Here is a 20190-nt window from a genome sequence, read left to right on the forward strand (position 1 = left end):
GCCAAGTTTCATCTTTCTTTGGGGAGGTGGGGAGCGGGTACCTGAATTTGACAGGTACCCGCTCTTACTTCTTTGATTTTACCTGTTCCTCTATCCAGCGGCGCGCTGTCTTCCGGCTTCTGTAGTGTGGGCATGACAGCCGGGTGCCAAGTGCGCATGCGCAAGAAGCGGTGCTTTTTGTGAATGGTAAGGCGGTACCTGGGACACATGACAGATCCCAGAAGCCGCCGGACCAATCACAAAGCGCAAGTGCTTCTCGCTCATGCGCACTGGGCACCCGGCTGTAATGCCGAGCGCCATTACAGAAGCTGGGAAGACAGCGCGCGGCTGGATCGAGGAACAGGTAAGATCAAACAAAAACCTCCAGGGTAGTTGATGTGTTAACTCTGGCTAAGTTGCAGTTGATGTCTGTGTTGAGGGTGGACACTTACCTTGAAATGAACACATTGTTGTTTTGTAAGGGGAAGAAAGTGTTATGGTGAATAATATGGTTTTAATTATGTGTTTTTGTGTGAGTGTTTGTCTGTTTTGGCAGGTCACTGCGTGGTGTGGCTCTCTGACTTTCACAGTTTAAAATTTTGGCTTTGTGTCTAACTTGTTCGCCACCCCTGCCATAGAGATTGATATTTACCTTTGAACATCAGAATTGGCAGATCCACCACTGGTGCCCTGTGCTTTTCACAGATGAGAGCAGGTTCACCCTGAGCACATGTGACAGACATGAAAGGGTCTGGAGAAGCCATGGAGAACGTTATGCTGTCTGTAACATCGTTCAGTATGACCGTTTTGGTGGTGGGTCAGTGATGGTCTAGGGAGGCATATCCATGGAGGGACGCACAGACCTCTACAGGCTAGACAATGGCACCCTGACTGCCATTAGGTATCGGGATGAAATCCTTGGACCCATTGTCAGACCCTATGCTGGTGCAGTGGGTCCTGGGTTCCTCCTGGTGCACGATAATGCCCGGCCTCATGTAGCGAGAGTATGCAGACAGTTCCTAGAGGATGAAGGAATTGATACCATTGAATGGCCTCCACACTTGCCTGACCTAAATCCAATAGACCACTTCTGGGATATCATGTGTCGGTCCATCTGACGCCACCAGGTTGCACCTCAGACTGTTCAGGAGCTCAGTAATGCCCTGGTCCAGATCTGGGAGGAAATACCCCAGTACACCAGCCTTTGTCTCATTAGGAGAATGCCCCGACATTGTCAGACATGCATACAAGCACGTGGGGGGCATACAAACTACTGAGTACAATTTTGAGTTGCTGCAATGAAATTTCAGCAAAATGGACAAGCCTGCTGCATCATTTTTTCACTTTGATTTTGGGGTGTCTTTGAATTCAGTCCTCTGTAGGTTGATCATTTTCATCAAACGATGGGGCATCCTTATGTTCCTAACACATCACCCAGTGCATATCAGTATAGACATCCAGCAGGAGATTTTTCCCCATTGAGATCTGATGTGTTTTCAAAACGTTCCTTTCATTTTTTTGAGCAGTGTGTATGAAACTATGAAAACATTGTAGCGTGTTTTCATTCACAGAATGCTCTCCCTCAGGTGAAATGTTACAATTTTCATTCCTGAGCCCCAGGCAGAACATTCCCACTCTGATACATTGCGTACATTTATCTTACTGGTCCGAGCAGAGTTCCCCTCATCGTTATATGGCGCATTGTCAAAATACCGCCTGCCTATTGGCTGCTGATGAATGACAAAGGTGTGACAGCTGTGAAAATGTGGAATAGACTCCCTCAAGAGTTGTTCTGGTCAGCTCAGTGGATTGCTTTAAAATAGGTCTGGATTCCTTCTTGGATACACAGAATATAACGGGATACTAACATTTATAGGTAAAGTTGATCCAGGGAATATCGGATTGTCCATCCTGATCCCCCGAGAGGCATTTCTTCACTGCAGGAGCAAATTGGATCATGCTTTGCTGGGTTTTTTGCCTTCCTCTGGATCAACTGTGGGTATAGGACTATAACTTTTTTTTCTATGGTTGAACTGGATGGACTTTTGTCTTTTTTCAGCCAGACTAACTATGTAACTACATGTGTTCTTTAGTCCCGGATCACACTCGTGCTGATTTTTCGTCCCACTTTAAAGCGGATTATTCAGTGCGACGTCATTTAACTAATGTCAATGCAAGTTGCAATGAAGTCACACAAAAATAGTGCAGGAACCTTTTGCAAAGTCACTACAACTTGAATCACACCGAATTGAACAATTCCATTGCCACTAATGGGGTGCGACTTGTCATGCAACTTTGAACTCTTAAGTCACATTGCTGTGAACCAGGGCTATGAGTGAATTGACTCCAATGATTTCTCTCAATTTTTTGTGCTATTTATCTCATGATTAATATTTGACTTTTGATGAATTGACTCTTTTATGGTTTCATGCGATATTTCCAAAAAATTAGTCATGTGACTTTCAGATCACATGTGGAATCCTTTAGTGAATTTACCCCAAAGTGATTATTTATGTAAAACCTTTACCCCAAAAAGGAAAAAGAAACAGTTTTCTGTGACTCAGGGGTGTCAAACTGGTGGCCCTGCAGCTGTTGTAAAACTACAAGTCCCATCATGCCTCTGCCTTTGGGAGTCATGCTTGTAACTGTCAATCTTGCAATGCCTCATGGGACTTGTAGTTTGGCAACAGCTGGAGGGCCACCTGTTAACTGCTTATAAAATGAGGTTTGGCCTCAGTTTGTTAGTGTATCCAAATCTACTAGTACATCTAATACTCTCCTCCCCCTAGATGTACAATGCTGCTGACCAAAGGTGTCTCTGTTACTCCTCCATTCAGACTGGGGGCACTCTAATACAGGAGGTGTGTTACTGGCCAGATCACCAGGTGAAAACAGAAGGAAAGGCCTACTAAAAGAAAACAAATGCAGCCACCACATCTAATGACAAGCAAGCTGCAATATATTACGCTTTTGGTTTAATATGGCTTTAGAGCTCCCCATATACATTACAATCTGGCCATGCAATTTCTGTACGATCTTAGATCCAGCAACTCAGTGTATTAGGAGGATCTACCCAAAGCATCCAATCAGGTAGACTCTTGCACTGCATACTTATTGGTAAACCCAGCAGAGATTGGACAATCAGATCCTTTCAACCATTACAAAGCAGAGCTGCCACCATGACATCATGGACTGACCAGCCCACACACAGCAGCCATTATTCTCCTGCCCTGCAATCCGAGGACTACAAGTCCCAGCCAGGCCTGTCCCCAGGAGGTCAGCTCCCCCCAGCACTGTGCTCTATGTAGGGACCCATGGGGGGGGGGTGGGTTCTATTGCTTGCAGTAATAAAAAGTTGAGTGGATGAGGTGTGGGCGGAGTCAGGCCCCTGTGTACACAGCACAGGAGGATCGCTGACAACACATCGCACCGTCTGGGATCATACAGCCCCCCGTGGTCACTCCTCACCTTCACTGCTCCCCCCGGACCCGTCCGGCTGTGCCTGCTGGTCCCCTCCATCCTGCCCGCAGAGCCGTGCCTATTAACAGCAGCAGCTGCAGCACCCGCCATATTCACAGGCCGGCCTCCACTATCGTCATCAGGGGGGAGGCTACACCCCGTGCCGGGACATTACACTGCACTGTAACCACCAGCTCGGGAAATTATTTTAAAATATGTAGATTAATAATTGTTAGTATTTTATCTGTAATATATGACCTTAACAGTGTTCTGATAATAAATGCAAGCCCCATTCTTCGTCCCCTACCCCCTCAGTGGGTGAATGGTTTCGTCCGTGCTTGCCAGTAGTAGCGCCAGCCTTTGCACATTCCTTGAATGCCACAGTCGCTATCACAGTTCCGCGGCGGCCATGTTTAGTGTGGGAAAACAAAAACGTCACTGGTGTAAACTGCGTGTATCCTTGTCTTCGTGGAAGCTCAAGTCAGATTCTTGTTTTATAGGATCGTTTATACTTATTACATTTACTCGGACCACAGTTTGTTTTCTGAAACTTTACAACAGTTTAAAGGATAACTGGTTAGAGTTGAACTTTATCTCATAACAATTTAATACAAAGGATCATACATTCCACATTAATAATTATGCCCCCAAAGTGAGTGTGTGCTGTAAATTGTCTTCAGTCTTGCTCCTGTTTATTCTTGCTGGAGGCTGCCATTTTGCTGAAGCCCAGAGCCCCTGAGCAGCAGTAAATCTTCTGGCTGTCAGCAGATTTGCCTCTACATTTTTAGTGCAGTGCTGAAAATAGAAAGCAAGTGAGCATGTGCAGAGCAGGATGAGCCAGTGTACTGCATTTTAAACAGCATAAGCACTTATTTATAACTATACCTGCAATAGCGACCAGCCTGAAATGTTCTAGCAGGACTTATTTTTCTGATTAAAGTTCCACTTTGAAGCGGAACTAAACCCTCTCATTGTTTTCAACCAAGGAAACTGCCATCTAAGCCTCTGTCTGATCTGCAGCTGCCATGGTGCTGCACATGTGATCAGTTATGAGACCAGCCATTTGATGGTTTGTCAGTTTGGTTGACAGGATGTCGGGAATGTAACCATTTTTCTAAACCAATAAATTGGGTTTAGTTCTGCTTTACCCTCAACCCTAAAGTGGTTGTAAACCCTCACATATACTCAGTGAAGTGACTGGCCTAAGGTTATATACAGAGAAGAAATAATTCTAAATATGTTGTACCTGTTTATCTGCATATTCTCTCCTCTACATCCATTCAAAATGCTGAATTTATAAAGCTTGTCTGAGAGTTCAGGAAAAGGGGGTGGAGAGCTGAAATTGGACACTGCAGAGCTCAGTGAGAAGAGCTCTGAGAGCTGATTGGAGGGAAGAGACACCGCCCCACTCCACACAACTCACAGGAACAGAGCTGAGGCTGCCAATCTGCTGGAGGTCCCTTCCCTGTCACCATTTTCTCTTGGTGTCAGGAAAACATTTTAGAAGTGATTCAAGCTGAAAGCAGAGGAACAAGCAGCGGAGAGAAATGACACTTAGTGATTGTAACTACTTGCCTACTGGGCACTTTCACCCCCTTCCTGCCCAGGCCAATTTTCAGCTTTAAGCGCTGTTGCACTTTGAATGACCATTGTGCGGTCATGCAACACTGTACCCATATGAAAAGTTTATCATTTTTTACACACAAATAGAGCTTTCTTTTTGTGGTATTTAATTGCCACTGGGTGTCTTATTTTTTGCACTATAAAGAAAAAAAAGAAAAACATTTGAAAAAAAAGTGTTTCTTTGTTTCTATTATAACATTTTGCAAACAGGTAATTTTCTCCTTCACTGATGTGCATTGATAGACAGAACTGATGGACACTGATAGGCAGAACTGATGGACACTGATAGGCAGAACTGATGGACACTGATAGGCAGCACTGATGGGCACTGATAAGGTGGCACTTATAGGCAGCACTGATGGGCACTGAAAGGCTGCACTGATGGGTGGCGCTGACTGATGGCACTGACTGGCAGCACTGCGAGGCACTGACTGGCAGCACTGATGGGTGACACTGATGGGTGGCACTGCTCGGTAGCACCACAGGGCACTGATGATCAGTGCCAATCTGCTCTGTGACAGCGTGTGGAAAGTGCTGCTGATAACCGGCAACTGTATTTACTCCGTGATCTGCTGTATCATTGGACACAGCTGATCACATAGTAAACGGTCGCTGTGATTGGCCTTTTACCTCATTACGTGATCAGCTGTGTCTGTAGGACACAGCGATCATGGAAATCGCCAGGTGCGTGCCGCTGGGGGCGCACGGGAGGGCGTGTTCTGGGAGGATGTCATATTACGCCCTCCTAGAGCTGGATAATCGCGCTGTAGCCGTCATTTGGCTATAGCACGGTGAGCAAGTGGTTAACTGAGACAAGTACACACTACAGAAGGATATGCTTTGTTCATATTTCACGTCTGAAGTTTACAATTGGAAAATAATCTAGTATATACAATTGTTACACAAATCATAGTGTGATGGAATTAAAAAGTACCGCTCCTTTTCAACCTGCAGTGCTGTCATGTTCTGTGATACTGAATGAAATATGGCAACCTGGAGATGTTCTGTACACAGCTGGCATACGGAACACCCCCAGAAATGTCATTCCCAGCTTGTGTAATTGGCTCCCTGATTCTCCCAGAAGTCTGCACTAAGATAGAAGTCAAATTTGAGGCATCTTCTGCAACAGGAATTTCAGTTTTGGTGAAACCCTCCCCAGTCGTTGAAATGGAAGTATGGCCGAGGCTCTTTTGTTCATACTTGTGGGTCACAGTTCACTTACCTGTGCTCTCCTGTGACCCAGTGGGCTAAAGCCTGTTGTCAGCTGACATCACAGAGCCTCTCCAGTCTTTGGATGTATCTCAACAATAATGTAGGGATTCACCCAGATGCCTTACAGGCAGCTGGCTCAAGCTCTCAGAGTGCTACTGAGAGCCTGACAGCTGCTCCGGCTCCATAGCCCAGCACTCCAGCGAGATCTGGAGGGGCAGAGTAGAGAGTGATGACTGACAGTCGCTGCTCTCTGCTCAGAGTGAACCTTAGAACTGAGTGATCAGAGGTCATATCCATGCTGAACCCCCTCTCTGAAAGCAGATGTAGTCAAACAGCCATAATAGTTGCAATCACTTACTCAGCCAAGAATTTTCCACTCAGCCCTGATTATTTTTAACCCTTTCACTGCCACTTGTGTGTGTCGGCAGCAGCCGAGAGGTTTTTTTTCAAACACAGTCCCAGCTGCTACAGCAGGTGGAAGTGATCTGGCTGCTGTACAGCTGTCTGATTGCTTCCATGGACCCCTGGTAGTGGAGCAAACCCCACCCGACTCCATCCACCATGTTACCCTGTCCCACTTGGGGCCCTGGACCCCTATGGTGGGTGTCACTAGGTAGAGAAGAAGGAAACCAGCGAACATCCATTTGCTGATCTCCTCTAGCTAGAATGAACATGGAAGCATTGTGGATTACATCACATCCAGATTCGGCTGTCACAGAGACTGGGAAAGATGCTAATGGAGTGCGATCCGAAGTCCATTAGGACTCGTTCACACTTGACTTATTTATAACTCTTGCCAAATGCCCGTTTAGCATTTGACAGGCGTTAGACAGGTGTTTGGGAAGCATTTTTAACGCTCCTCAAAGGGTCCCCTAACGCCCTATGCGTGGTTTTGATGCATTTGATAGGTGTTTGCCAAGCATTAAAAACGCACCACAAATGCCTATAATGAAGTTAAAGGGTATTAATGCTCCGCAAACGCCTCGCAAACACCACACAAATGCCCCACAAACACCTGCCAGGCATTTGAAGAGCGGCACCATATACTTGAATGGGAGGCTTCAACTCCTCCTGACTCGACATGAGGCATCAGTTTTGCCGCAACACTAACGCTTCAGTGTGAACAGCACTGTGTTCTGCCATGTGCAGAATTTTCATAGGCATTTGAGAAGTGTTAAAAACGCTTCCCAAACACCTGTCTGACGCCTGCCGACAAAGCTAGTGTAAATGTAGCCTTAGTTCATTGAAGGCTGCTGAGACATCAATCAATGGAAAAAATCCCTGATGTCTCCTTAAAGAGGACATATCAGTCCTCATGCGCACTGGATGTTTTGAAAACGCTGGTAATGTCAGCTGTGTAAAGTCACGTTAAAAACGTGAGTATTCCAGCTATTTTTAGCATTCTTGCATTAGTGTTTAGCTGCGTTTTCCCACGTTTGCGTTTTTTAGTGGTTTTTGTGGAAAAAAAACATTTTTTTTGGCCAAAAACATCCAAAAATGCTGGTTTGCGATGTTTTACTGCGTTTTGCTGCATTTTTCAATGCTAGAGTGTTTTTACAGCTAAAAACTCCTCTAGAAACCCACTAGTCCTGGGTTTTTTTTCCTGGGAAAAAGCATCCCCGCCAAAAAACGTTGATTACAGTCTATGTGTGCATGGACACATAGGATAACATGCTAGGGGGTTTACTGGCTGTAGAAAAAAACATCATAAGCCAAAAACAGCAGCTATAAAATACATCCAGTGTGCATGAGGACTCATGCTGTTGCAATGCTGTTGCTTAGGGGATTTTTGGTCCCCTACAGTTAAAGTGGTTGTAAAGGCAGGAGGTTTTTTACCGTAATACATTCTTGACATTAAGATAAAAAACTTTCATGATCAGCTCCCCTCCTGCAACCCCCCCCCTAAATAATGACCTGAGCCCAATCTCAATCCAGCACTGTGTCCAAGAGCAGCAGCACTGCTCTCTCTTTCTCTTCTCACTGGACTCAGAGGCAGCAGCGGGAGCCATTGGCTCTTGCTGCTGTCAGTCAAAGCCAGTGAGCAGAGAGGGGGTGTGGCCAAGCCTGGATGTGTGTCAATGGATGCACAGAACTCAGCTCAGGAGCGACCCCGCCTATTTGCCCCCACAGCAAGCACTTGCTATGGGGGCAGATGCAGAAGAGAAGGAGCCTAGAATGCTGGCGGGAGACTCCAGAAGAGGAGGTTGGGGGTCACAGGGGAGTATAACATGTCTATTATTTTTATATTTTTATTGTTGTTGTTATTTTATTTTTTATATTGTTTTATTTTTATTTATACAAAATATTGTTTTATTTTTATTATTATTATAATATTTAATAAAACTAAAGATGTACAATCACTTTTAGCCTGGGTTCACATATGTGGTGCGGTATATCGCATGTGATTCGCACAGGAACCGCACCACATTCCTGTGCAAATCACATGCAATTTGTGTGCGATGCAATTGGAGTCATACATTTTGTAAGGATCTAATCGCATCGTACCCGCACCAAAAATGTGCAGGACCCTTTTTTTGGTCCACACTAGAATCGGATTGCATCGGTATTCACACCTGTTGGTTCTATTGACCCTTAGACCCCTGGTCTAAGTTCTCTGTCACTCGTTCTGTCTCCTCAGGCCTGGAGAAGCATTGGTTACAAGTAATCACACATGAGACCGTCTTGTAAGTAACCAAAAACTTCTAATTTATTCCACAACGAAAGCTCTCTTATATAGTACAATATAACGTGCAAGTGGGAATACAAGCATTTACGTCAATCCTGAATAATGATGAGAAGCAAAATTTAATTTTCCCAAGAATAAGGAATGTCTATTACATAAAAACTTATCTGCTACATACAATAGAATCTCGCTAGATACTTTTCAAGGCTGTGAACATGATCTTTCTCAGGCATTTGTAATTAGTTATAAGTAACAAACAATTATTTTCTCATGGAACAGAAATATTTGACATTTAATTGTATCATAACAGAAACAGGTGCTTGTTAATACAAAGAAATAATTGGATACTATCTCCTCTACCAAGGCTAAGCTAAGATAGCATATTTTCATTAACTCATTCTGGGTATAATACAAAACAATTAACCAACATGTTAGTACAAAATATAAAATGGAGTGGGGAAAACAAAATGACAGACCTAAAAGACATACATTTCCCTTCAACACCTATGCGATCCAATTCTGTACATTGCACTGCGTTTTGCGGACCACTTTCAGGGTGTTGTTAACTTAACATACACACTCGCAGCGGTTCTGCTGAGATTCTGATGCAGTGTGGAATTCACACTGAAATCGCTGCAAATTCCGGACCGCATCAGTGTGAACCCGGGCTAAGTGAAAAATGTAAAACATTTAAAGCACCTAAAGCAGAGCTAAACTCCAAGAGACTTACCTCTCTTTCAACTGTCCATCCTCCCTCACTGACATCTTCTGCTCAGCATCTCCCAGATGCCAGGCTGTGGCTGTCTTCATTCATGGCAGTGCAGTCATCCTGGCACACAGGCGCTATGCTCATTCATCTCAGTGTACATCCCAAAGAAGACTGCAGTCAGGCCCCTTTCACACGAGTGTTTCGTATGTCCGCTTTTCATCTGTCCCTTTACAGATGAAAAACAGACACCCATGTATTTCTATGGACTAGCAGATCTAAACGGATGACCATCCATTTACATTTAATGTCTGTATCCGTTAACATGCGTTTTTTTGAACGGAAGAAAACCTTATTTTTCTTCCGTAAAAAAAAAAGGAACGGACGAAAATCGGATGTAAACGGACAAAAAACAGATGTATACGGACAATTGACAGATGTAAAAGGATGAATAATGGATGTAAATGGACATAAAACAGATGTGAAAGGATGTAAACGGACAAATAACGGATGTAAACAAATGAATAACGGATGTAAAAGGATGTAAACGGACAAAAAACTGATGTGAAAGGATGTAAACTGATGAGTAACGGATGTAAACGGACAAAAAACTGATGTGAAAGGATGTAAACTGATGAATAACGGATGTAAAAGGATGTAAACGGACAAAAACGGATGTATACAGACGAATGACAGATGTAAAAGGATGAATAATGGATGTAAACGGACAAACAATGGATGTGAAAGGATGTAAACGGACAAAAAACGGATGTGAAAGGATGTAAACGGACAAATAATAGATGTAAACAAATGAATAATGGATGTAAACAAATGAATAATGGATGTAAAAGGATGTAAACGAACAAAAAACTGATGTGAAAGGATGTAAACTGATGAATAACGGATGTAAAAGGATGTAAACGGACAAAAAAATGATGTGAAAGGATGTAAACTGATGAATAACGGATGTAAAAGGATGTAAACGGACAAAAAACAGATGTATACGGATGAATGACAGATGTAAAAGGATGAATAATGGATGTAAATGGACAAAAAACAGATGTGAAAGGATGTAAACGGACAAATAACGGATGTAAACAAATGAATAATGGATGTAAATAGATGAATAACGGATGTAAAAGGATGTAAACGGACAAAAAACTGATGCGAAAGGATGTAAACTGATGAATAACGGATGTAAAAGGATGTAAACGGACAAAAAACTGACGTGAAAGGATGTAAACTAATGAATAACGGATGTAAAAGGATGTAAACAGACAAAAACCAGATGTATACGGACGAATGACAGATGTAAAAGGATGAATAATGGATGTAAACGGACAAAAAACGGATGTGAAAGGATGTAAACGGACAAATAACGGATGTAAACAAATGAATAATGGATGTAAACAGATGAATAACGGATGTAAAAGGATGTAAACGGTCAAAAAACTGATGTGAAAGGATGTAAACTGATGAATAATGGATGTAAACGGACAAAAAACTGATGTGAAAGGATGTAAACTGATGAATAATGGATGTAAACTGACAAAAATGGATGAAAGGTCGTAGGACCCTCAGGCAACTAGGTGAATTTGACAGCAGAACACATTGCACGTCTCCTCTAAAATAAGGAGTTTTTGAAAGTGAGACTTTAGATCTGTTCTAACTTCTGTTCAGCTCTTTCAATTAACTCCTTGGCACTGACCGCATGCAAATATGGGCCTTGGCGCCGTGGGGTGGCATATTTGCGTACCCAATGTGAACAAAGGATGTGTCAAAAGCATACGCTCTACGCAGTCCTGGCACATTCATTGGCGGTTCACGGAAAGATCCCGATCGCTACTTGCGGTCGGAAGCTTTCCGATCATGTGACCACTGTGACAGCCAATCACGGCGGTCATATGACCCTAAACCCCGCCCCACCTCCCAGCATCACAAACCCCGTAAAGGGCAGGTGCCAAGGGGTTAAACACCCCACCTTCAAAAAAATGTTGAATCTTCATACATATATGAATGTAAACTCACACGTTGACATGTGCAGAAAAAACATTTGTTTCATTTCTGATTGGTTCTTCAAGTTACTAAATATGTTTTGCTGAATTCATAACAAACTTTGTTTTGTTTATTTGTTTTCGACTAGAATTGAATTTTTCTAATAAATTCAAAGTAATCAAATCAAATTTGAATAGAAAATATAGAATCGAGCGAAATTGATTGTGAAGAATAGCTGGTTCTATTCTATTCAAAATTAGAATGGTGTTTATATTCTCTCTATTCTATTCTATTTGTTCTTTTCTATTCTTTTATTTTCTATTCTTTTTTATTTTAGTCTTTTATTTTCTATTCTGTTCTGGTTTACTCTATTCTATTCCGTTTTATTCTCTTCTTTTTGAAATTCAACTTTCAGAAGATAGTTATAGTCTTTCTATTTTATTTTATTCTATTCTATTTTTTTTCTATTCTTTTCTATTCTATTTTATCTAGTGTTTTATGTTCTATACTATTCTATTCTGTTCTGGTTTACTCTGTTCTAATCTGTTTTATTCTATTCTTTTCTAAATTTGAATTTCAGAAGACCGTTATATTCTTTCTTTTTTATTTTATTCTATTCTGTTTTTTCTATTGTATTCTTTTTATTTTCTGTTATATTTTATTCTAGTGTTTTCTTTTCTATACTATTCTATTCTGCTCTGGTTTACTCTATTCTGTTTTATTCTATTCTTTTTTGAAATTCGAATTATATTCTATTTTATTTTATTCTATATTTTTCTATTCTATTCTTTTCTCTTCTATTCCTTTACTGTTTATTCTATTCTGTTCTGTTTTATTCTATCCTATTCTTTTCAGAATCTGTATTTCGGAAGACAGCTGTATTTTTTAACTTTCATACACATAGTCTATGAGGGAAACCAGCAATAGGCAGCAATATGTTCATATTTCGAATTTGTTTTTGAATTTGATTTCGCTTTCAAATTCGATTTGAAATCGATTTGAATTCAATTTGAATTTTGGACAAAATTTAAATGTATTATTTCAGATTCCTTTAAATTCATTACTATTGTAATATTCAGAAATTCGAATACATTCAGACCTTCGAATAATGAAAATGTAGCCTGAATTTCGATTCAGAACAAAATGAACTGCATATGTCTACTCACCCGTCGTGGGACACCAATGTATACATGTTATATATCACCTCACAAGCCAGAGAGCAATAATTGTAGATCCATTATGTTGGATCCAAGATCCATTCATTATGGGTATCAAAGTTCATCGTCATTTCATGGGCAATTTTAAGTCTTGATGCGTTTAGTATTTCTTTACTCAATGCAACCACATCTTTTATATTTAACTAAAAACTGGGCAATATATTGCGCTTGTGTGCCCTAAAATTAATTTTAGTGTATTGTTGACTGCAGGGACGGACTGATCATTTGGAAACTCGGGCACTGCCCGAGGGCCCGGGGGGCAGTAGGGGGCCCCATGAGATGCGCTTGGTACCTTTTTCATAGGCTTTTTTGAGTTTGGGCAAGGACACAGGGGCCCCATGATCCCCTATTGCCCGGGCGCCCCATGAGTTGTCAGTCCGCCCCTGGTTGACTGGAAATTTGCAATTAAAGTGTTACTAAACCCAGGACTCTGCATTCATATATCCGGTCCCCCACAGTACACAGAACATGGAAGTGCAATTATGTTAGTAAATATAAACTGCTAAATACCTTTTCTCATCAGTAGTTAGAGGCTAGAGCAGTCTTGTGACTTCTATCAGTGTCCAGCAGAGCACTGGTTAAAGCCTGTAGGAGTTTTCTTTCTGCTCAAGGAGGATGCAGAACCCCTGACCCTCTGTCTGGAGAGTGCTGATTGGCCCTGTGCTGACCACATGCATTCTCCCAAGAAAAAAAATATCTCTAGCAATACACACTAAACTGAGCATGTGCAGAATGGCTACTGTTCACTCTGTCCTATCAGGAGATAAGACTTGGACATTTGAACAAGAGAAGCAGAGAAGTCAGGATCAAACAGCCTTTTTACACAATGCAGAGGATTAACCCCTTAGGTTCCACAGTGAGTAAAACAAGCATGCTTTACTGCATATACAGACTGATTTTACTGTTGTGACCAGGGGCGGACTGACAACTCATGGGGCCCCCAGGCAATAGGGGATCATGGGGCCCCTGTGTCCTTGCCCAAACTCCAAAAAGCCTATGAAAAAGGTACCAGGGGCATCTCATGGGGCCCCCTACTGACCCCGGGCCCTCGGGCATTGCCTGAGTTTCCAAATGGTCAGTCCGCCCCTGGTTGTGGGTTTATCATGGACATTTTTGTGCCTGGGGAAATGCTTTATTAAGCAGAGCACACTGAGACTTGTAGTTCTACAAACACATCATAATACTTTCTTAGGCAGTGTACACTGGGACTTGTAGTTCCACAGACATATAACAATACTTTATTAGGCAGTGCACACTGGGACTTGTAGTTCCACAGACATATAACAATCCTTTATTAGTGCACACTGGGACTTGTAGTTCCACATACATATAACAATCCTTTATCAGGCAGTGCACACTGGGACTTGTAGTTCCACAGACATATACCAATCCTTTATTAGTGCACACTGGGACTTGTAGTTCCACAGACATATACCAATCCTTTATTAGTGCACACTGGGACTTGTAGTTCCACAGACATACCAATCCTTTATTAGTGCACACTGGGACTTGTAGTTCCACAGACATATACCAATCCTTTATTAGTGCACACTGGAACTTGTAGTTCCACAGACATATACCAATCCTTTATTAGTGCACACTGGGACTTGTAGTTCCACAGACATATACCAATCCTTTATTAGTGCACACTGGGACTTGTAGTTCCACAGACATATACCAATCCTTTATTAGTGCACACTGGGACTTGTAGTTCCACAGACATACCAATCCTTTATTAGTGCACACTGGAACTTGTAGTTCCACAGACATACCAATCCTTTATTAGTGCACACTGGAACTTGTAGTTCCACAGACATATACCAATCCTTTATTAGTGCACACTGGGACTTGTAGTTCCACAGACATAACAATCCTTTATTAGTGCACACTGGGACTTGTAGTTCCACAGACATAACAATCCTTTATTAGTGCACACTGGGACTTGTAGTTCCACAGACATATAACAATCCTTTATTAGGCAGTCCACACTGGGACTTGTAGTTCCACAGATATATAACAATCCTTTATTAGTGCACACTGGGACTTGTAGTTCCACATATAACAATACTTTATTAGTGCACACTGGGACTTGTAGTTCCACATATAACAATCCTTTATTAGTGCACACTGGGACTTGTAGTTCCACATATAACAATCCTTTATTAGTGCACACTGGGACTTGTAGTTCCACATATAACAATCCTTTATTAGTGCACACTGGGACTGGGACACACATAGCATAATCCTTTATTAGACTGTGCACATTGACACTCCTAGTTGCACATACATGTAGACACCCTATCATAGCATGCCCCTCCTCCCTCCAGCTTCCCAAACAAGCCCCAGCCATTCATAGAGCAGAACGGGATCTGTCACATGATCTGCCGGCGCCGGAGCGGTGGGCCTATTCTGCGCTTGCGCCGACACAGGATGAGATTTGGTCCCTTCCTCTTGCCTTAGAGCCGTGCGGTGAGGTTGGTGTGCGGGCTGTGACAGTTCGGGCGCCATGGATGTGAACCAGCCCAAGCAGGAACACCTACTGGCCCTCAAAGGTACGGAAAGGTGGGGGTTTAGGCCCTTCCTCTGCTGTCCCCCTAGCTGTGTTAGGCCTTTGTCCCCTGTACCCAGCACTGACATGGCTCACAGCCTGGCCCCTGACACCCCAACTGGGCACCAGGAGCCTGGACCTGTCCACACACACAGGACACCCCTCCCCCTCCTCAGGGGTACAGCAGAGATGAGGGTGGGGGTTTAGTTCTGCTCACCTTTATTCCAGAGCTCAGCTCAGCACAGGGCCAGGCCTGCTCACCTACTCTTCCTGGGGGAGGCCTGGGGCTTATTAACCACTTACCCTCCGGAGGATTTACCCCCCTTCCTGACCAGCGATACGGCGCTGCATTACTTTTACTGACAATTGCGCGGTCATGCAACGCTGTACACAAATTAAATTTATGTATTTTTTCCCACAAATAGAGCTTTCTTTTGGTGGTATTTGATCACCTCTGCAGTTTTATTTTTTGCGCTATAAACCAAAAAAACCAAGGGACAGGTAAGTGGCTGTATTTTAAAAGTCAGCAGCTACAGTTTTTTTTTTTATTTCTTCAGGTGGCACTCCACTTTAGGTACCAACAGCATTGGCGGTTGACGGCTTTTGGTTCTCAATGAGCTGCCAGGGCACTGGTAATCACTCCAGATAGTTCATTGATCCTTCCTGTCAGTATGTAACTGCCTGTCCATACGAGGTAGGAGCAGATAGATATACTGACAGTCTGCAGGAGTCTGAGATTGCACCCATGATCTGCTGATTGAGGGTGTATTGCTCTCCAGGTTCCTAATTAAAAAACATAATAAATGCCCATTTATTTTTTTACCTGCAGAAAGATGAGCATTCCTTTTTTTTTGCCAAGGTTAACTTATCCTTTAGAGGATATGTAAACTCAAACAATACGTTTCTTCTCTTTGCTCCCTTTTATTCTGGGAAATTTACAATTTGAAAATGTGCACAAAAAGTAAAAAGTGCACCATTTAACCACTTCCCACCTGCCCGCCCGCATCATACTGTGGACAGGCAGCCACTGTAGGCAAAGTGACGTACCTATTCCTTGCTGCCTACTTCTGGGGTTCGGGCACATGCATCCTTGCCCCCCAGTTGGTACTCACTGTGTTTGTACACAGCAGGAGCTTGTCAGCAAGTCCCTGCCAATGATTCACTCCTGGGACCTGCTGATTGGCTGTGTACAATTGCAGCTTAGAGCCAACACAGTCAACACATAGTCAACACATAGCTCTGTACAGAGGGAACAATCTCTGTGTTTAGAGATCTATTAATAAAAGCAGCACACTTTACACTTAGGCACACAGTTAACTCTTTGATCGCCCTAGATGTTAACCCCTTTCCACCCAGTGTCATTAGTACAGTGACAGTATCTAATATCACTGTATTAAAGTGATACTAAAGTCTTGGTTTGTTTTTTCTTTAATCTGTTATACTTACCTGCTCTGTGCAATGGTTTTGCACAGAGCATCCCCTGCCAGTGCTCCTGGTCCCTCCCTCCTAGATGGCACGCTGCTTGCTCTGGTGGCACCTGAGCATGCGTGCTCCCAAGCCTCGGCTCTGCGTGTCCAGTTACACACAGAGGTGCAGCTCGGCCCTGTCTCCTCCCTCTCCTGATTGGCTCACTGGCTGTTATTGACATTGCTTCAGCCAATCAGGATTGAGAGTCCCCAGAGAACCGAGGCTCTTGTGGACATCACTGGATCCTGATGGGGCTCAGGTAAGTGTTAGGGGGACTGCTACACACAGAAGGTATTTTACTTTTATGTATACAATGCATGAAGGTAAAAAACCTTGAGCTTTAGAGCCACTTTATTGTCACTGGTGATGTCAGTGGCAGTCAGTTCCCCCCAGTTTCAGATTGCCGCCACACTATCACAGTCCCATTATAAGTCGCTGTTCACCACCATTACTAATATAAAAAAATAAACATTATAGTATATATACCATAGTTTGTAGATACTAGAACTTTCATGCAAACCAATAAATATACACTTACTGGGATCTTATTTTTTATTAGACATTTTGGCCAAAATATATGAAGAAATTTGATTTTTTTTTTAAATTTTTATATCATATGTTTTATATCGGAAAGTAAAAAACTTTTTTTTTTTCAAAACATTCACTTTTTTTTTTTTTTTTTTTGTTTCTCAAAAATAGAAACCCCAGTGGTGATCAAATGCCACCAAAAGAAAGTTCTATTTGTGCGAAAATGATACAAATTTTGTTTGGGTACAGCATTGCATGACTGCGCAATTACCAGTTAAAGTAGGACAGTGCTGAATAGCAAAAAAAATGGCCTGGTCATGAAGGGATACAATCTTCTGGAGCTCAAGAGTATAAAATAGCTTTTCTTCAAACCAGAGATCTTGTGAGCTGATAATTTCCTGTACTCTCTTCCTCTGGACTGTTACTATTGTTCCTTGTGATCTCTGTGGACTACAAAACACCTCCCCATGTGATGGAGCAGGGAAGGAGGTGTTATGTAGTCCTAACACACTCCCTGTCCTAGAGTGACAGAGTTGCTCAGTACTGTTGTCTCTGTAGGACAGAAAGCGACTTAATGGCAGGATTTCCAGGGTAAAATAAGCGGGAAAAAACAGCCACCACGGGTAAGTAATGGTGGGCTGCAATACTATCAGTTTTTGTCTTTGAATCTAGATATTAACAGACCAAAAGGGAGTGAATTAAATGTTTGTTTTTGAGTTTATATACCCTTTTTAAAATATTTGAAACTTTGAAAGAGCAAGATGTGCAGATACAATTCACTGGGAATGCACCGATACCAGTTGTTTTCAGCGTGAGCATGAGTACCGATACTTTTCCTCAAGTACTCGCTGATATCAATTACCAATACCTATTTTTTTGGTGTGGTGCGATGATCTGTTACCCTACATGTTGTGTTGGGTTTCTTCTTTTGGACATGCTGTTGCCAGTGTTTTTCAGATCTGTGATTATACAATTTCTGGTTGTTAAAGCGGAGTTCCAATCGTTTTTGTGTTTATTAAAAAGCAGCATCTACAAAAACTGTAGCTGCTGACTTTTAATAACCACACACTCACTTGTCCCAGAATGTGCTCACCCACGCCGTAACGTCTCTCCCTCTTCTCCTCCTGCACCGGCATCTGAACTGTAGGCACCCGGCTGTGACAGATTGCGAATTCACAGCCGTGTGCCCACTGCGCATGTGCGAGTCGTGCTGCGCATCCTGAATAGTCTGGCAGTCTTCTGGGATTTGTGAAGTGTCCCAGAAGACTGCAGGGTTTAGAAGGAGGGCCGAACTCCCGGCTCAGTTTGCCACGGTGAATTGAGCCAAAAGTGGGAGAGGGTAACTGCTTCCCACCAAAGAAGTGCCAAATGTGGCAGTGAAGGGGGGGAGAAGGCAGCCAAGCAGAGCTTCTACTTTTGGGTGGAACTCTGCTTTAACCTCCAAGTGGGGGATTTTCCAAACTGCTCATTTAGGCTAGCAATAGACGGGCTGGCACGTCCCGGAGAATATAGTTGGTGAGCCATATGTCTGTCCTTTACCCTGTCCCCTCCCCACCTAGGCCCAGTAATGATTTTCTTTCAGTTTGTTTTTATTCAAAGATTTGTAATCTACAATGCAAATGGGAAGCTACAAAAAGTATCTGCAAATCTGTTTCACAATGAACAAAACAATATGGAGAATTGAAACAGTGTATCCTACACAAGTAATGTAATACCATGAAACAGATGGGTGTGGCAAAGATGGCTTACAATAATTTTCTTTTTGGGTTTATCGCACCACTTTATGAGCTGGAAATGAACACAACAAAGTGTGCTCTGCAGGATTCGATTAAGTTGTTCAGGAAAGCATAGTATCCTATGGGGGATGGTAATGTTTGAAAAGCTGGTAGGAAGTTGGTACGCCCAGCTGGGAGGGAAAGGGATAGACAGGTAAGAGTAAGGCCTCGTGCACACTGGATGTTTTTTTGCAGCTGCTTCTAGGGACATCAGGTTTTTTTGTTTTGTTTTTTTTTCTTTGTTTTTTGTCTTGGGTTTTTTTTTCCTGCCTCTGAACTCCCCGGCATGTTAGCGTATGTGTCCATGTACACATGGGCAGTTAGCAGCATTTAGTGGTAGGAGCTTTTAGAGGCAGTACAAAAAAAGACCACTGCCAGTATGTCCAGGATCATCAGGGTTTTGGCAGAAAAACCGCTTGACACGTCTAAATGCATCTAAATGCTAGGCACGTTTAGCATTTGAGGGTGTATTAATTTTAATAGCTAGAATAAATTATTATTTTGGCCATTGAAATGAATTAACATCCAAGCTCTTGACGCCTGTAAACGCGCCTAAAAGCTTGTAAAAGTTTTATACACTTTTACAAGCATCAGGCTTTTTTTCTGCCAAAGAGCTACTGCCAGGAGGGAAGACTTCTAGGAGAGTCTGCAAAGTATCCTGTGTGCATGGGGCCTAAAAGAGAAGTAGAAGGCCATCCGAGGGGGAATTAGAGGAGGGGAGATGCATTATTATTGGGGATTTTTTTTTAAGTTGTGTGCTCCTTGGCCTTTAAGCCTTTTTATTTCTATTCTTTTTTCAAACTTTCAAAGTAGCTCTCACACCATAAATGACTTGCACTGCTTCCTACCTTCTTTGTTCCTCAGAAACTATGACTTTTAAAGGATAGGTTCACCTTTGTGAACATATTTAGGGTGGAACATGTAACATCTTTGCATCTGTCTGCTCCTTCTTCCTCTCTGTGAGAGCAACCAGGGATCCTTTCCCTGCACCCGCTGTC

At 42.6% G+C, this 20190-nt stretch overlaps 2 protein-coding genes across 5 annotated transcripts in view; one reads left to right on the forward strand and one right to left on the reverse strand.

Moving 5' to 3' along the window:
• TRIM23 (tripartite motif containing 23) overlaps positions 1-3568 on the reverse strand; it is a 52432-nt gene extending 48864 nt beyond the window's left edge. Inside the window, exon 1 of the mRNA XM_089653462.1 lies at positions 3448-3568. Coding sequence (XP_089509588.1) covers positions 3448-3549 — 102 coding nt within the window. The 5' untranslated portion in view covers positions 3550-3568. The remainder of the gene's footprint in view (positions 1-3447) is intronic.
• An 11698-nt stretch (positions 3569-15266) lies between these two features.
• The window catches only part of LOC149445722 (trafficking protein particle complex subunit 13), a 50743-nt gene continuing 45819 nt past the window's right edge, over positions 15267-20190 (forward strand). For all 4 annotated transcript variants that reach the window (XM_089653463.1, XM_089653464.1, XM_089653465.1 and 1 more), the window contains exon 1: positions 15267-15426. In XM_089653463.1, the coding sequence (XP_089509589.1) occupies positions 15381-15426 (46 nt within the window). In that variant the 5' untranslated portion in view covers positions 15267-15380. The remainder of the gene's footprint in view (positions 15427-20190) is intronic.

The sequence above is a fragment of the Staurois parvus genome, unplaced genomic scaffold (assembly GCF_062004578.1).
Source record: "Staurois parvus isolate SC_StPar_1 unplaced genomic scaffold, SC_StPar_1.0 ptg000714l, whole genome shotgun sequence".
Lineage (NCBI taxonomy): Eukaryota > Metazoa > Chordata > Amphibia > Anura > Ranidae > Staurois > Staurois parvus.